At 38.5% G+C, this 17462-nt stretch overlaps 1 protein-coding gene across 2 annotated transcripts; it reads right to left on the bottom strand.

Moving 5' to 3' along the window:
- Window positions 1–3264: 3264 nt before the first annotated feature.
- Window positions 3265–17458, bottom strand: SPA17 (sperm autoantigenic protein 17). Of its 2 annotated transcripts, XM_005903939.3 has the most exons (5): window positions 17318–17458; window positions 16038–16218; window positions 10175–10245; window positions 7222–7296; window positions 3265–3586 (listed from the first exon to the last, which is right to left on the bottom strand). In XM_005903939.3, the coding sequence occupies exons 2-5, from the start codon at window positions 16189–16191 to the stop codon at window positions 3443–3445; spliced, it is 444 nt and encodes a 147-aa protein (XP_005904001.1). In that variant the 5' UTR covers window positions 16192–16218; window positions 17318–17458; the 3' UTR covers window positions 3265–3442. The 2 variants fall into 2 exon arrangements, with proteins under 2 accessions (XP_005904001.1, XP_014336363.1); XM_014480877.2 differs by lacking the exon at window positions 7222–7296.
- Window positions 17459–17462: the final 4 nt, after the last annotated feature.

Here is a 17462-nt window from a genome sequence, read left to right as displayed (position 1 = left end):
AAATTAGTAGCTAGCTCTTGTATGGCCTCTCCTCCTTCCCATAAAATAAGATCATGGGAAAATTTCACAGGAGAGAATCCACAGTTTGAAGAAAATATAGTACCCGCTGAAATGTTTTCAAATGTTACGAAACTCAAAGTCAAGTTGTTTTGAGGTACAGAGAGGAATGATTGGGTGGATTTTATTGAGAAATTAGGGAAGTAAGTATTTATTTTGCTTTAGAAAAATGACAAAAGTGAATGATATTACTGTGTGGAAAATTATTAAACATTGAAAGAAATGTTGTTTAATTAGCAAATTGTGACACTGATGCATGTTCTAAAATATTTTTTTAAATGCAGCACTTTAAAATGAAGATTATTTTAAACTAAAGTGTTCTGGGAAATTCCCTGGAGATCTAATGGTTAACTATAAGCTTCGACTACAGGGGGCACGAACTCAATCCCTGGTTTGGGAACTAAGATCCTGCATGCCATGGCAGGGCCAAAATTTTTTTTTTAATTTAAAAATTTAAAAAGTTAAAGTATCTTGGACTAGAATAACTGTATGAAAAGGCAAACACATTTTGTTATAGAAAATCTAATCTGACTTAAAAAAAAAAGAATGATACCTGTTTAGGCACAGAATCATAGCAACAATCAGATTCTTAATCTGGGCCTCATTTCTCACTCATAGAAACACTGATCGAGCTCTGTACACAGGACAACAGAGAACATGTCCCTCCAGATGATATTGGACTTACATTTACTGAAAAGGACGGACTGATGATCTTGACAGAAGACTCTTTTTCTCTAGATAGTGTTCATATGAAACGTTAATATGAACGTTTTATGAAAAATGAATGTTCACAGACTCACATGCAGCCTCCCACAGAACATTTTGCGTGTGTTTTAAAAAAACAGTTTGCTTTTTCTCTCTCACATGATCTTCATCTTCTCCTAGAATCCAAAGCTCTTTCTTTTGGGAGGTTCCCCTGTCTGCATCGGACAGCTCCAAGGAACACCCGTTCAGATTGCAATTTCTGTGGCAGGCGATTTAAATCCCTGCAGGTCTGTGTTTGTTAAGCTCTCATTCACTGTTTTAACTATTTCCTTTTTTTCTCGATACTTCCCCAGCCTTTGCTTGTGACAGATAGGCAGTACAAGCGTAGTGAGAAGCCCTGTGGATTCAAATATTGTGAAGGGTATTGTTTGCTGTCCAGCACCCACTATTCCTTTCCCCTGACAGTATTACTCTATTTCCTGTAAGGGACTTCAAACTGCCTTGAAATTCAGCCAGGTGACCTCTTACTCCACGGGAGTGTTATGAGCGAAAGCCTGGAATATTCTCCTCTGTTGGTTTTTCCTGCTTGTGCTTCTGTGACCACCATGAGAAGAACATGCCCCAGGTAGTGTTTTCAGCCTAGGCTCTGAATAGGAGACGTGAAACAAAGGGACTGCAGATGACTCTTGGGCTCACAGCTGGAAGCAGACCTTCCACAGCCAACCCACAAAGCCTTAGCTTACAGCAGACCTGAGCTTGCTCTTGAGCCTAAAGTCCAGCCCAGCCAGCCCAGCTCGCTTCCCAGGTGGTTCTAGAGGTAAAGAATCTGCCTGCCAGTGCAGGAGATGTAAGAGACATGGGTTCCATCCCTGGGTTGGGAAGATCCCCTGGAGGAGGGCATGGCAACCCACTCCAGTATTCTTACTTGGAGAATCCCATGGACAGAGGAGCCTGACAGGCTATAGTCCATGGGGTCACGAAGAGTTGGACACGACTGAGCATGAGAAAAAATGTTTGAAATCATTGAATTTGGAGTGGGTTGTACAGCATTAGTGTGTCAATGACCAAGATAGAGGGAACTGTGATGCGTCATGAGAGACATGATGGGAACTAGAACCAGGGTGGCAACAACAGAAGTGGTTAGATGGCGGGTAATTTTAGCCATAGAGTCTACAGATTTTGCTGACAGATTGTAAACGAGGACTCCTGTGCCACACCTAAAACCTGATGCAGCCAGAAATAAGTAAATAATATACTAAAAAAAAAAAAAAATAAAGCCAAGACTGGACGGGATCCACAAGTAAGTGTGATCTCTTGAAAGGAGGTCCAAGGACTAAGGCCGGGGGCATTTTGTATTTGGTGGCTGAGGTGTTGACGAATTAGCAGCAGAGAAGATTGAAAAGGAGCAGCCAGAGAGATAAGAAGAAAATCAAACACATGCTAATAAAGTTAATTCATATGCCTTGTCCTAACACTGCCACCATTTTTCTTTTCCTCCTTCACCAAAAATATTACCATCCCTAGATGTGTCTGTGTATGCGTGTGTGTGTGTCTGCGTGTACACTGACTACATGGAAGACACAGTTTTAATCACTTCCCGTGTATAATAGAGTTATTGAAAAAGTTAACTGGCATCTTATTTTACCCTGTTATATATTCACTAGGGAAAAAGTCTTTGTCTCTTAAATCAGGCAGAACATTACCTTAGTCTGCTGGTAGATGGCAACAGCACCAATTAAAAGATAAGACTCCATTTTCTCTCCGTTTTATTCTGGGAAGGCAACTGCAAGTTTTGGCCTAAGCCATGAACCCTGCAGTCTTTTTGATATTCAAGGGTGGGGAAGTCTCAAAAAAGGAAAACTAAACTTTCCGAAAATAAGGCCCTGAGAGCCTGAGTGGTTCACTGAAAAATAAAAGGCATGGGCTCCTGAGTTTGTGAAACATGTATTATCATTTACAATTTAAAGAAACTTGGGAAATTTTAGCTAAAGAACAGAGCATCTATGACGTTATGAAAAGTTTTGTTTTTTTGCAAATATTATACATTAGTCTAGTTCTGTGCAGTTCTGCAAAGCAAGACAAAAGGAAAAAAAAACAACAACAAACCGCCAGCTGCACGAGCAGATGTTTACTACTAAGTCCTAGCCCATGAATTGTGCTCAATACATTTTTTTCAATAAAAGATGGTCTGCATGCACGATAAATGAAAAGCAATGAGTGAAACTTCCAGGGAGACAGGGTTTTGACTCAGTTTATTTTTCTAATAAATTTGAGTTACTCAAAAACTAAATGGACCATTCTAGAAAGGCAGTGAAATTCTCTACTACTGGGAGTGAAACAAGAGACAAAGGATTATTTTTCAGGGATGTGATAGAGAATATTTATTCATTAGATAATGGTTAGGCCAGACACTCTAAATCTAGCTTTGTAACTCTAAATCCAAGGGCCTCTAGACACACACTTGGGAGAAGTATAAATAAGACTCATGATATCAGAGAAATCTTCAAGAGGCATGTGTTCAATGGCATGTTTATTAAACAAATGCTCACGACAGATTTTTCACAACAGCAACAAATGTTATTTCATGACATCAAATCTCACTAAGAAAAAAAGACAATCACAACAAGGTTGATGGATTTGGATTTTTTTCTTGTTTTCTGTGGGGGTAAAGCCAGTCTCCTCACTCGTTTTCCTCTGTTTTCTCTTCTTCAAGATCACTCGATTTCATTTTCTTTACCTCCTCTCTGGCTAAGTGTCCCCGGAAGGCTGCCTGGATTTTGAGAGCAGCATTCTCTTCCATGTCCTTGTCTTCTTCAGGAGATTCCTTCCCGGAAAGGAGAACAAGTAAGAGACTTTTAAACATCCCCCATATTTTGATGCCATAAAAATAAATGCCTAAATTTAATCAATTTAGGGATGTAACCGTTGAGATGGGTTGCTTCCATAGCATCATATTGTATATGTACCAAACGCTGTCCCTGTTGTTTAGTCACTAAGTCATGTCCGACTCTTTGCGACCCCAGGGACTATAGCCCTCCAGGCTCCTCTGTCAATGGGATTTCCTAGGCAAGAATACTGGCGTGGGTTGCCATTTCCTTCTCCAGGGGATCTTCCCAACTTAGGGACTGAACCCTTGTCTCCTGCAATGGCAGGCAAATTCTTTACTGCTGAGCCACCAGGGAAGCCCATAGGGGTACCAAATAGTGAACGCCAAAATAGTAGGCATTTTGTTTTGTCAATTTTTGATGTGTCTCTGCAGTAAAAGATTGCTGTCAATTTCTTCCCTCCTGAAATAGCTCCTATTTAACAGCTTCTTATTTAACATTTTTTGGTGGGGGAAATAACTCAGAATCCTTGAAGCAGGGTAAAAATGCCAAGAATAGTAAGTGTGCTGTTCAAAAGAATGGTGATTACACAAGATGGATTAAAGTAAATTCTCAATGATTAGCTAATCAGAACCATATATTTAAAATGAAATGCCACAGAGGAATCTATTTAATGTGACAAAATCAGTTTTAACATGATTAGTTGAATTTTTTGGAGAAGGCAATGGCACCCCACTCCAGTACTCTTGCCTGGAAAATCCCATGGACGGAGGAGCCTGGTGGGCTGCAGTCCATGGGCTCGCTAAGAGTCGGACATGACTGAGCGACTTCACTTTTCACTTTTCACTTTCATGCATTGGAGAAGGAAATGGCAACCCACTCCAGTGTTCTTGCCTGGAGAATCCCAGGGACGGGGGAGCCTGGTGGGCTGCCGTCTATGGGGTCGCACAGAGTTGGACATGACTGAAGCGACTTAGCAGCAGCAGCAGCAGTTGAATTTTTACATATAGTTTCCTTCTTTAAAAAAAACAGGTATAATTTACAGATAGTGAAATGCACACATCTTCAGTGTACAGGTCAATAGACATACAGCTTTTAATATATTTTTAAAATTTTAAAAGTGATACATATATATTTAAAAACTTAAATACAATGGTAGTGAAGGTTTTCTCTGTTTTACAAAGTTCTATACCTAAGACGTAACTGTTATTATAGGTGAAGTAAATATAACCTTATAAAATTTCTCTATATATCAAATGTAATCATATGGGTATATATTTGCCTTTTTATTTAAAGAAATGAGATCATGCTAATCACAATGTTCTGCAACTACTTTTTCCACGTGACAATGAATCTTGCCTCTCTTTTTCTATGTTATTCACTACATAATTCTGCCCACTTTTTAATGGCACCATTGTATTCCATTGCATTAATGTACTTTGATTAATTTACTCATTTTCCTACTAATGGACCTTTGGGCTAATTTAAACCCCTTCTCCCCCGACGACAAACAGGCAAATCCAGCTCTTGAAATTTATTAAAATGCAAACAGATTGGTATAAAATTCTCTGAGATGATACCCTAACATGGGCAAAAGAATTATGCTGAAGTTAGAAATCAATGGGACCAAAATTCAAAGTCAAAAAATCTCTGTAAGAGCATCTAATTAGAGATGTAAGGAAAGGATACTCCCTCCCTTATTTCCTGACCTCCCAGTGTATCTTGTGCTCGTGTTAAGCAGATGGAGTTGCACTGAAATAAATTATAAAGGTTATAAGGAAAACTCTCACCCCTCTGGGGAGGGGGATGCCCATTCTGGGTGTCAATTATTGGGTAATTAACTGGGACATTAATATGTGAAAAGAAATTCAGAAGTCTGGCCTTTAACACTGTAGACAGTGAGTTCTTCTCACTAGGCTTGGTCCTCTTGGATCTGGACAATGAAGCATATAGGCAGTGATATGTTTATAGTAAATGTTTAACAACTGGCTCTTCAAAAAAAACAGTCCTGATCTGTAGTATTTATGATGATCTTAATACTCCCACTATAGCTGATTTCAAATATCAAAGTGATATTTGGGGTGGTGTAGATATGTGCACAACTGTCTCTTAACAGCTAGCTTTAGCACACCACTGAATATAAGCATTTTGAGGGTGGACAGAGCCTAACCCACCATTGCTTGGATGTAGGCCATCAGGCAGAATTCTGTAGAGTGAAATTCATGGAAGATGAGTAGGACTCACTGAGTGAAGCCATTTAATTTGACTGTAATAAGTAATTCCCCATGAGAATAATTTCCCCATAACAAATTTCCTTTGTTATGTCTGAACCTTTGCCACTGTGTGGTGGGGACAGCCTTGATTAGTGAAAAGTTCCCCGAGTCGAAGAGGAATCTGAAGGATCAAGGCTGAGACTGTGAATTCGGTCTGTTCTTCTCCTTCGGGAGATTTTTCCCATCTGTTGACAATCTTGGAAAATAAGATTTTCTTTATAAGGGGAAGAATAGTTTTCTTTATAAGAGGCAGGGCTAAAAATGATCCAGCAGTTAGTACATCACTGTTGCTAGTTATCTAGAAAGCAAAATCATTATTTTCAGTTCAGTTCAGTTCAGTCACTCAGTCATGTCTGACTCTTTGCGACCCCATGAATTGCAGCACCCCAGGCCTCCCTGTTCATCACCAACTCCCGGAGTCCACCCAAACCCATGTCCATTGAGTTGGTGATGCCATCCAACCATCTTATCCTGTTGTCCCTTCTCCTCCTGCCCTCAATCTTTCCCAGCATCAGGGTCTTTTCAAATGAGTCAGCTCTCTGCATCAGGTGACTAAAGTATTGGACTTTCAGCTTCAACATCAGTCCTTCCAATGGACACCCAGGACTGATCTCCTTTAGAATGGACTGGTTGGATCTCCTTGCAGTCCAAGGGACTCTCAAGAGTCTTCTCCAACACCACAGTTCAAAAGCATCAATTCTTCCATGCTCAGCTTTCTTCACAGTCCAACTCTCACATCCATACATGACCACTGGAAAAACGATAGCCTTGATTAGACCGATCTTTGTTGACAAAGTAAGTCTCTGCTTTTTAATATGCTGTCTAGGTTGGTCATAAATTTCCTTTCAAGGAGCAAGCGTCTTTTAATTTCATGGCTGCAATCACCATGTGCAGTGATTTTGGAGCCCAGAAAAATAGTCTGCCACTGTTTCCACTGTCTCCCCATCTATTTGCCATTAAGTGATTGGACCAGATGCCATGATCTTCGTTTTCTGAATGTTGAGCTTTAAGCCAACTTTTTCACTCCTCTTTCACTTTCATCAAGAGTCTCTTTAGTTCTTCTTCACTTTCTGCCATAAGGGTGGTGTCATCTGCATATTTGAGGTTATTGATATTTCTCCCGGGAATCTTGATCCCAGCTTCTGCTTCATCCAGCCCAGTGTTTCTCATGATGTACTCTGCATATACGTTAAATAAGCAGGGTGACAATATACAGCCTTGATGTACTCCTTTTCCTATTTGGAACCAGTCTGTTGTTCCATGTCCAGTTCTAACTGTTGCTTCCTGACCTGCATACAGGTTTCTCATTAAGTCATTTTTTTTTTGTAGGAACTCAACAGTACATGGAAAATATAACTTACTAAGGCTGTCTTCTCTTTCACAGATGTCTGAGAATTTTCTTTTCCAGGCTCATGTTTTTCAGGTGATTCTTGCTCCTGGAGAGAGGGGAGAGGTCCAAATAGGTAATGTTTCCAAAACAATAAAGTCTTGGATCAAACTCTTTAAAGGTGATTAAAGATTAAATTATTGATAAGTACTAGAAATTAAATACATATTTTTAAACAAGGAAAGCCGGTTGGATAGAAAAAGAAAACTCTCAAGGGAATAGCAAAACAAATATTAAAGACCAAGGAACTAGTTAAAAAAAGTTTGACCTTCTGCTTTTGGAATGTGTGTAATATTGTTTTATATTGAAACCAAGCCATTGTCTTATACTAAAACTTCATATGATACTGTAATGAACCTTGAACAAAGAATAAAAAAGAGATGCCAACAGTTCCTCAAATAGGAATGAAATAAATCCTATTTTGTTCCATAATGTGAAGCCAAGTAGACTTTTTAATGAAGTTTGTAAATTAAAAACTAAGTCAAAGAAGTAAGTTTTGCTGTGGGGAAGGATTTAAATAGAAAAAAAGGAAACCAGTTCTATCTTGACATGGTTACCGAAATCTTCCTCCAGAAGAGGAGCATTGTTAATTCACAAACTATGGGAAGAGCTTCTTTAATTCATAAAACATAAATTTAAGGACTTATAAGCTAATCAAATAAAGCCTTTAGAATTCAAGAGAAGAAAAAATACTCTAAAATTGCTATGTGACTTAAGATTTAAAAATTTTCAACATTATTCCTTTGCTTTCAATAAAACAGGAACACAGAAAATCTAGTTAGATGGAAAAAAAAGAACACCTCTGTGTCTGGCAGGCACAAATGGATGGAACTTCACTTTTGAACTCACAGAATAAGTCTCAGTGCGATTTGCCCAGAAAATCCCCCAAATCTACTCTGTAACATTATCAAAATTTGACCTTTGCTTACTAATTCTAGTACCTGATGATGCTTCATGGCTAATGTATTATCACAGTTGTCTAAAGTAGTGTTTCTCAGACTACATCCAGGTTCTGGCGTATCTACAAGTTATGTGGATCTTGTTAAAATTTAACTTCTGATTTGGTAGACCTGGGGTAGAGCCTGAATTTCCACCAAGTTCCAAGTTGGTGCCAAAGACGCTGGATCACACATGGCCTTTTTCAACCAGTGTTCCTCATTGGAGTCACAGAACATAGAATGCTTTAAGTGATTATTTTCTCAATTTTCCCAAGGATGGTACATAAACATAATCAGTCTAGATACAAAGGAGAGACATTGATTCCTGACATGCAATGGATGCCTTAGGCTTAGGGCATAATTATCTCGAGGAGCCTCGGTTGAGAAAGACTGGTTCTGAGAATGCTACTGAGAAGAAGACAGGTTCAGACTGAATAGATTGGCTTAATAGAGAAGGCTCTCAGATCAGATCAGTCGCTCAGTCGTGTCCGACTCTTTGCGACCCCATGAATCGCAGCACACCAGGCCTCCCTGTCCATCACCAACTCCCGGAGTTCACTCAGACTCACGTCCATCGAGTTGGTGATGCCATCCAGCCATCTCATCCTCTGTCGTCCCCTTCTCCTCCTGCCCCCAATCCCTCCCAGCATCAGGGTCTTTTCCAATGAGTCAACTCTTCACATGAGGTGGCCAAAGTACTGGAGTTTCAGCTTTACCATCATTCCTTCCAAAGAAATCCCAGGGCTGATCTCCTTCAGAATGGACTGGTTGGATATCCTTGCAGTCCAAGGGACTCTCAAGAGTCTTCTCCAACACCACAGTTCAAAAGCATCAATTCTTCGGTGCTCAGCTTTCTTCACAGTCCAACTCTCACATCCATACATGACCACAGGAAAAACCATAGCCTTGACTAGACAGACGAACCTTTGTTGGCAAAGTAATGTCTCTGCTTTTGAATATGCTATCTAGGTTGGTCATAACCTTCCTTCCAAGGAGTAAGCGTCTTTTAATTTCATGGCTGCAGTCACCATCTGTAGTGATTTTGGAGCCCAGAAAAACAAAGTCTGACACTGTTTCCCCATCTATTTCCCATGAAGTGGTGGGACCGGATGCCATGATCTTTGTTTTCTGAATGTTGAGCTTTAAGCCAACTTTTTCACTCTCCACTTTCACTTTCATCAGGAGGCTTTTGAGTTCCTCTTCACTTTCTGCCATAAGGGTGGTGTCATCTGCATATCTGAGGTGATTGATATTTCTCCCGGCAATCTTGATTCCAGCTTGTGTTTCTTCCAGTCCAGCGTTTCTCATGATGTATTCTGCATATAAGTTAAATAAACAGGGTGACAATATACAGCCTTGACGAACTCCTTTTCCTATTTGGAACCAGTCTGTTGTTCCATGTCCAGTTCTAATTGTTGCTTCCTGACCTGCATACAAATTTCTCAAGAGGCAGATCAGCTGGTCTGGTATTCCCATCTCTTGATGAATTTTCCACAGTTTATTGTGATCCACACAGTCAAAGGCTTTGGAAGGCTCTAGACCATCTTTAATTCTAATCAGTCTTTTGTAAGATATCAACAATAATGAATAATTGTTTTATTTTATGTGTTTTATTTTATTTTATGAAATAGCGTTCATTAATTCAACCACTGTTTATTGCACAGCTGCTATTGATAAGCACTGTGATACTCAATAACATTTGCACAATAACTGAAAGTAATCATTCTATCTCTTTCAAGTACATTTTTCCTGTTGATCATCTGTAAATTTTTTTTTTTGGATCATCTGCAAATTTAAGCTAAGTATGGTACACGATTCAGATACCTTAGAAAAGAATTTATTTCCAGAAAGAATAGCACAATTAAAAAGATTTCATAAGATATTTGTAATGCCTTTCACAATATTCATGATTATGGGCAATCCCAAGGATGTCTGTATTGGAGACAGAGAGAAGTATTAACCAAATCCAAAAGCTTATCGGGACCATACCTTGAATGCATGGTTGTTATAGAAGCGGTCATCAACCTTAGCCCCCCATTCTGCTGGATCAAAGTTGGTTTCTAAATAATAAAAATATAATTCCAGACTTAGTTTGAAGTTCATTAAAGTAAATGCAGACTAGTAACATAAAATGCTTTCTTTTTGAAATTATAGGTCCTTTATTTACCCTTGAAAATTTTATTGACATTGTACAGAGCCTAGTGCTGTGGATATAACCAGTGATGATGATGAATTAAACACCAGATGAACCCTTGAGGATATTTAGAAAAGCAGTTAAAAAACCTACTTGATGCTTTCATAGAAGTTACAATAAAATGGGAGTGGTAGAGAACAAATGCCAATACTTAAATATCAGTATAGAAATGTATTACTATATACTTATAGAAACTTATTATGTATTAGTAAACATAAGAAAAATGTATAAAAATAAATGGTGAATAGTGAGGAAATTTGGAGAAATGAAAGAGGGGAGAAGTTTTTTCTTAAAAAAAAGTAGGCATATTATGTAGTCAGGTAGACAGAAGTATTTATATTTAAATAGAATTTTTCTTTAACTTTTCATTATGAAGTATTTCAGGCTTAGAAAGTAGAGAGAATAATATAACAAATTTCCAAGTGCACATTACTCAGATTCAATAATTACAAGCTCATGATTGATCTTATTTTATTTGTAACTTCACATTCATTTTCCTGCCCTTTCTTCTGATTATTTTCAAGCCAATCCCAAGCATCTTATTACTTCATCTATAAATACTTGCATCAGCATGCATCTCTGAGATATAAAGCCATAATGCCATTATCATGCCTAAAAATAATAGCAATAATTCCTTAATACCATCAAATATCCAAATTCCTCCCATTATCTAGTATTGCTTGTGCTCAGCTGCTCAGTCGTGTCCCACTCTTTGCAACCCCACTGATTGTGGCCCGTCAGTCTCCTCTGTCCAGCGAATTTTCCAGCCAAAGCTACTGTAGTGGGTTGCCACTTCCCACTCTAGGGCATCTTCCCGACCCAGGGATCAAACCCATTATCTCTTGCATCTTCTACTGAGCGACCTAGGAAGCTCCATTATCTAGTGTATTTTTATTTATTTATTTTTACTGTTGATCTGTTCAAATCAGGATCCAAACACACAACCTTTTGCAGTGTCTTTTAAATCCCTTTTAATTGAAACTTCCCTGTGTCCCACCCCACATTTTTTCCTTCCCATTTATTTATTGAGGAAATTAAGTCATTTTTCCTTTGGAGTTTTCCACAGTTTGGATATTTCTAATTCCATTCCCATTATAATTTTTTAACAAGTTCCTCTGCCTTTGAACTTCCTGTATATTTCCAGTTAGATCTACAGGTTTGATCTGATTCAGGTTTGATTTTTTTTTCCAAGAATACTTTATAGGTAGCATGGTATAATTCTGTTAGGAAATATATATCTGGTTGTTTCTCTTTTTCAGTTTTTATGGGCCCGTTGATGACTCGCTTAGATAATTTCTTTAGGGATTGCAAAATGGCAGTGTTCAATTTGATTATTACTTCTCTATTTCTGGAGTATGCAACAAAAAATACTTTACCTATTTGGTTACTCTGAAATACAGTTCTTACAGTAAAGGCAGGTTAGAGGTTTGACTATTTACCAATTTTTAGATTAATAAGTAAGTTCCTTAGGATATCTCACGGAGTTTCTTGTTGTTGTTTGTTTTGCTTTCCAGTAAATAATTATGAACTAATGAACATTTAAGAAATGGAATGAATTTCAATCCCCTGCATTTATTCATCTTGCTGCTGCTACTGCTGCTGTTAAGTCGCTTCAGTCGTGTCTGACTCTGTGCGATCCCATAGACGGCAGCCTACCAGGCTCCCCCGTCCCTGGGATTCTCCAGGCAAGAACACTGGAGTGGGTTGCCATTTCCTTCTCCAAGGCATGAAAGTGAAAAGTGAAAGGGAAGTCGCTCAGTCGTGTCCGACTCCTAGTGACCCCATGGACTGCGGCCCACCAGGCTCCTCTGTCCACGGGATTTTCCCGGCAAAAGTACTGGAGTGGGGTGCCATTGCCTTCTCTGTTATTCATCTTACTGATGTTCTAATTGTCCCAAATTGGGCAGTATGAGCTTATTCAGGTGTTCAGATGTTCCTGAGTCCTATGGAAACAACTCTAATAACCTTTGATAGCTTTCTTACTTGCCGGTACAACAAGGTGATGAGGCTAATCTTGCATACTTTCTGGTCAGTTCACGGGATTGGTTAGTTCTCCAGGAAGCCCTGGTTTTTGGAAAACTGTAGTTAGAAGCCACAATCTAGGGACAAAGGGCTCACTGATACTGGGCTGGTCATTGTTTTGAGGCCTTTAAAAAAGTGTATAGAGCTAGAAAATAATATTGTCTTTTTTTAAAGAGAAAATACACCATGAAATCACACTGACACTTTTCAATTCAAATTTAGAATTATGGGAGTTTATTAACTTCTTTCATTTTTATATTTGTATGTACTTTTTCTTACACTAAAAATCCTATTCCTAATACCAATAGGATAGTTAATTATTTGCTATGTCCTACAATGTATAAAAACTTTGAAATAACTACACTGTAATATTATTAACAGTGATAGATGAAAACAATTAAATATATTTTTTTAACATCATTTTGTTTTTAGGCTATATCCATCAGGAATGCACAAAGCACTGGGTTATAAAGTAACGTGAAATAATCCTTTTTTCTGTGGTCATGTTACCCATTTAATACTAGTTAGGTTCATTTATTTCATTTTGCTTCTAAACTTAGAAATTGCTGAACAATTTTAATTCTGTTTTGATAACTATGTTAAACATACATGATTTGATTTAAGATACAGTCAGAGAAGTCTAGCTTCTATGCTATTCCCGCCACTCTTCCTTCTCCTGCTAGGGGTAAAAAATAATTTTTAGAAAGATTTATTCTCCATTTAAAAATATAAGTGAACAGTTATGTATTCATATCAATACCTCTGTTAGATAATTGGTACATACTAAACATGTTTTCTTCTATCTTACTTTTTTCACTTAATATGCCCTGAAGATCACTCTATAGCATCATAGAAATCTTCCTCATTTCATTTTTGCTTGTTTTTTTATAGCTGCACGTTTATCAATAGTGTAGACTTACTCAAGTTTATTTTAAAAAATCCCCTATGATGAATATTTGGGTTGCTTCCTCAAGTAACAATACAATGAAAAGTGAATAAAATACAGGTCAAAGGTAAAAATAGATGTAATTTGGTAGATATTGCTAAGTCCCCTTCTTGGGGTTGTTATCATTTTGCATCTCCTCCAGCAATGTATATGAGTGCTTATTTCCTCTCTAGTGTTGCCTATAATAAACTGGCACACTTTTGGCTTTTTGTCAACTTGATGAATGGAGTCCTGTTGGTGGGTGGTGGAACTTCATTCTAGTTTTGGTTTGGGCTTCTGTTATTCTGTTATCATTGGTTATTTTGAATACATTTTCATATGTTGAGGGTGAGTCATTTACACTTATTTTTGTGCAAATTGCTCACATCACTTGCCCATTTTTATTATAAGGTTGTTGTTTTCTTCTCATGATTTTGACATACTTTTTATTCACTACATTTATTAACCCACTGTAATAGAATTTGCAAATTTTTTTTCTGTCATTTGTAGTTTTCTTTCCCATGTGGTGATTTTTGTAAAAGTAAAAATCTATTTCTATGTTGCCAATTTTATCAATATTTTCTTTAATTGCTTTTGGATTTTTAAAGTATAGTAACTTAGCTAGCAAAAATTTTTCCTCTTTTATGTTACAGAGAAATTAATTCATGCTTTCTTCCAGTATTTGTATGGTTTCATTTTTAAAAATATTTAAATCTCTGATCAATTTGAAACTTTATCCTGGTATATGATATAAGAAATAGATCCAATTTAATCTTTTAACATCTTTATCTCAAGATCATTTGATAAAAGCCCACCTTTTCCCTAGAGGTTTGATATCACTTTATGTCATATACTAAAACATTTCCTGTCACAAAAAAATCTTCAAGATTAAGATGAGTAATTACCTATGAGGAATGCTGGCAAGGGAATTCTTGCACTCTGTGAGAGACTAGGCTAGAGGACTCTTTTTTGTCTTTTTGGAAAGGCTAACTTCTGATCCTTGTATCACCTCATTTATATGAGTGGAAATGGGTGTGGTACTTATATTTTTCAAAATAGTTTTACCCATTTTTTATTAGTTAGAAAGTTTGTATTCTGAGAGCATTAATCTGAATCACCAGTTACTTTAATTATCATGATCTGGCAACAAATGACTCACATGGTTTTGTAATGGGATGTTTCTGAGGTCTAAAATCAAATAAACAAAAAGACTTTTTAGTCATGAGTTTGTAAAATTAATGTTATAATAATAAAATTAATGTTCACTGCAATTTACCTCTTACTCTAAAGGATTTCTCTTAATAGTTTTTTTAGTGGCATTTAAGTTTCAAATTGGGTAACAAATATTCACACTGACCGGAAATGGAAAAGACCAGCAATTCAGAAAATTGGCAGAGATTCTGAGCTTGGTTAAGGTAGAGCAAAGAGGAGAAGGAGGTGGAGCTATATAGTGTGTATGGGTTGTTTCAGTTCAAGCCTCAGGTAGCTTTCCTCCCTCTGTAAAATGATTAAAATGGAATGTTTATTTGCTTGTGACTATTTGTTTCTTGTTGTTGTTTAGTCACTAAGCTGTGTCTCTCTGCGACCCCATGAACTGTAGCCTGCCAGACTCCTCTGTCCAAAGGATTTCCCAGGCAATAATACTGGAGTGGAAGCCATCTCCTTCTCCAGGTGATCTTCTTGATGCAGGAACCAGTGTCTCCCGCATAAGCAGGAGGAGTCTTTGCCTTTGAGCCACACCACGGGCACCTTTACTACTCTGTTGGAATACTGTTATCAAAAGTAATGACAATAGCTTAAACAAAATGGTTGTTCTAGTCAGCGTTTTTAGTAGAAACTTAATAGCTGAGAATTTGGAAATTTTATTTATGGAAGTGAAGAAACTCTGTTTTGGCTCTCAGCCAAAGAGTTAGCATGAATCTTAGTCTTTGGACAGTATGGGACCTTGGAAATACAGAAAAAGAATATAAATTACTTTCCCAAGCTGGAAGTTCACTTTTCAAAGCAGTTTTTCTCTGTATTATTGAGGAACAGTTTCATACACCCCTGCGAATACCAACTTATTTAATCTAAGGAGTATAACATTTTTTTTTTTACAACACTTAATACTTTCAAGTTAGAGGAGAGTCAAAATATAAAGAAAACCACAAACCCTCCTCCCGGGAAGAAGAGACAGTCAACTGCCTGGGAGGCATAGGCACAGTATTCAGGAAAAGAGCTAGGCTGGGTGTTCTCCAGAGCTCCCCTTCCACCCCACCTGTCCATGAGAAATACAAAGCAGGTCTGGGTGATAAACTGGTAACCTTCAATAATGTGAAATAATGTGATTCAAGGCACCCGTGTGTGTTCTAAGCCACTCCAGTTGTGTCAGACTCTTTGCAACCCCATGGACTGTATAGCCTGCCAGGTTCCTTTGTCCATGCGGTACTACTAGAGTGGGTTGCCATGCCCTCTTCCGGGGGATCTTCCTAACTCAGGGATCGAACCCGTGTCTTTTAACTCTCCTGTATTACTGTATAAAGTTGGGTACTTTACCGCTAGTGCCACTTGGGAAGCCCCCAAAGGCTGTTTCAAATAACAAACTCTTATTTGAAAGCTCCCTGCCTCATAAAGGATTTCTGTGGAATGACGCTGGTCTTAAACAAGTCTCACCATAATCAAACGTTTAGTCGCTCTCTCTTTTTTTTAAAGCCTATTTTTATAAAGCTTACTTTCTCTTTTCTCTAGAAGATTCTCAAAATATGCTGCGGCAAAAGCTGGTATATTGTCCGGTTGCTCCCTCAGAATCTCGCGTGTGAGCCCTTCAAGAAGATTTCCAAATCCTTGTGGAATTCGGTAGTGGGTGTTGGAAAACGGAATCGACATCTCTTTGGGAGGAACTGTCTACTGTACCTAGAGATGCATGAAAGAGTTCTGTCTTTAAATTTGTCTCATTTCACTCAGATAATCACAACTAAGACCACAAATTATTTCTGAGACCCCAAATTTCTGGACTTCAATCCTTTCCCCCCAGTACAATCCAAGTCCGTCAATTTCTTCCAAAGAGTTTTGAAATTTTCCATTATTAGAACATTAAAAATATTTAACAGGTGAAATCATTTTTAAAAAATTACAAAAATCACAGATTTTCACTATGATACTAAGTACTTTCTCCTCTCTCCCTTTAAAAGGGTAATTTTTCCTATCCCACAGTAATTTAGAGACTGATTGCTAAAAATTCATCTTAAATTGCCGAAAAAAAACCCTGTTTAAGGTGTTAAAAAAAAAAAAAACGTAAGTCATTGAAACTACTCTAGCTTGTCGAATGAATGTGTTTCGGACTTAAGTCGTTCCCCTGGCTTCCACTTCTGAAGTATGACCTAGGGCGCCTCGTCGAAGCCTCTCTGTATTTGTGGAAGAGGCAGTGGGGCGAGAGAGCTGGGGGCAAAGTCACGACATAGCAATTCCAGCCTCAAAAGGTTTGGGATTCTTACTTTTTTGTTTGTTTGTTTTGTTTTCTCTCTTAGCATACAAGGGCCAAGATAAGGATAGATGCTAAGCAGCGGGTTGGGCTACTGAGTCTGCAAACAACACTCAGGGACCTGGCCTGTTTGTGACAGCGTCACTGCCGAATAAGCCCGGAAGTCGTGGTAGGGGTCTCGGTGGGGGTCTAGAAAGCTTAATGAGGCCGAATCTGTGGACTTTCTTCTCCTTCTTCTTCTTCTTCTTTTTTTTTTTTGACGGAACAGGAGGTGAAGCATTGAATCATTGGTTGTGAGAGGAAGAAACCCTGGACCGATACGGGGAGTGGAGGGCGGTCGGAGAGGGACCACAGGTCTACTGGGGGGCGGGTCGTCGAGATCTGGGATTTCAGACTCGCAAAATGGACTACTGGGTTCCCAGCCTGTCCTCGGCTTCCCAGATTGCGGGAGGGGATCCTGAGAAAATACCAGAGACTAAGGGAAAAGGCGAGGTCTCTATTTCGAAGAGGAAATGGGGTAAACCGCCTCACCTCTCCGTTCTCTTAGAGCTGGAGTCGATGGTTCCGGTTGTTTTTTCTCGTTGCCGGGAAACCGTTTCCTCCCCCGTCCCCGCTCCCTCATTCCACTACGGTGGCCGAAGAGAGGCACGGGCCCCCCGGCGGCCGCGGACAGCTT

Source organism: Bos mutus, chromosome 29, assembly GCF_027580195.1.
Source record: "Bos mutus isolate GX-2022 chromosome 29, NWIPB_WYAK_1.1, whole genome shotgun sequence".
Classification (NCBI taxonomy): domain Eukaryota; kingdom Metazoa; phylum Chordata; class Mammalia; order Artiodactyla; family Bovidae; genus Bos; species Bos mutus.
This window is presented reverse-complemented; position numbering and strand designations above follow the sequence as displayed.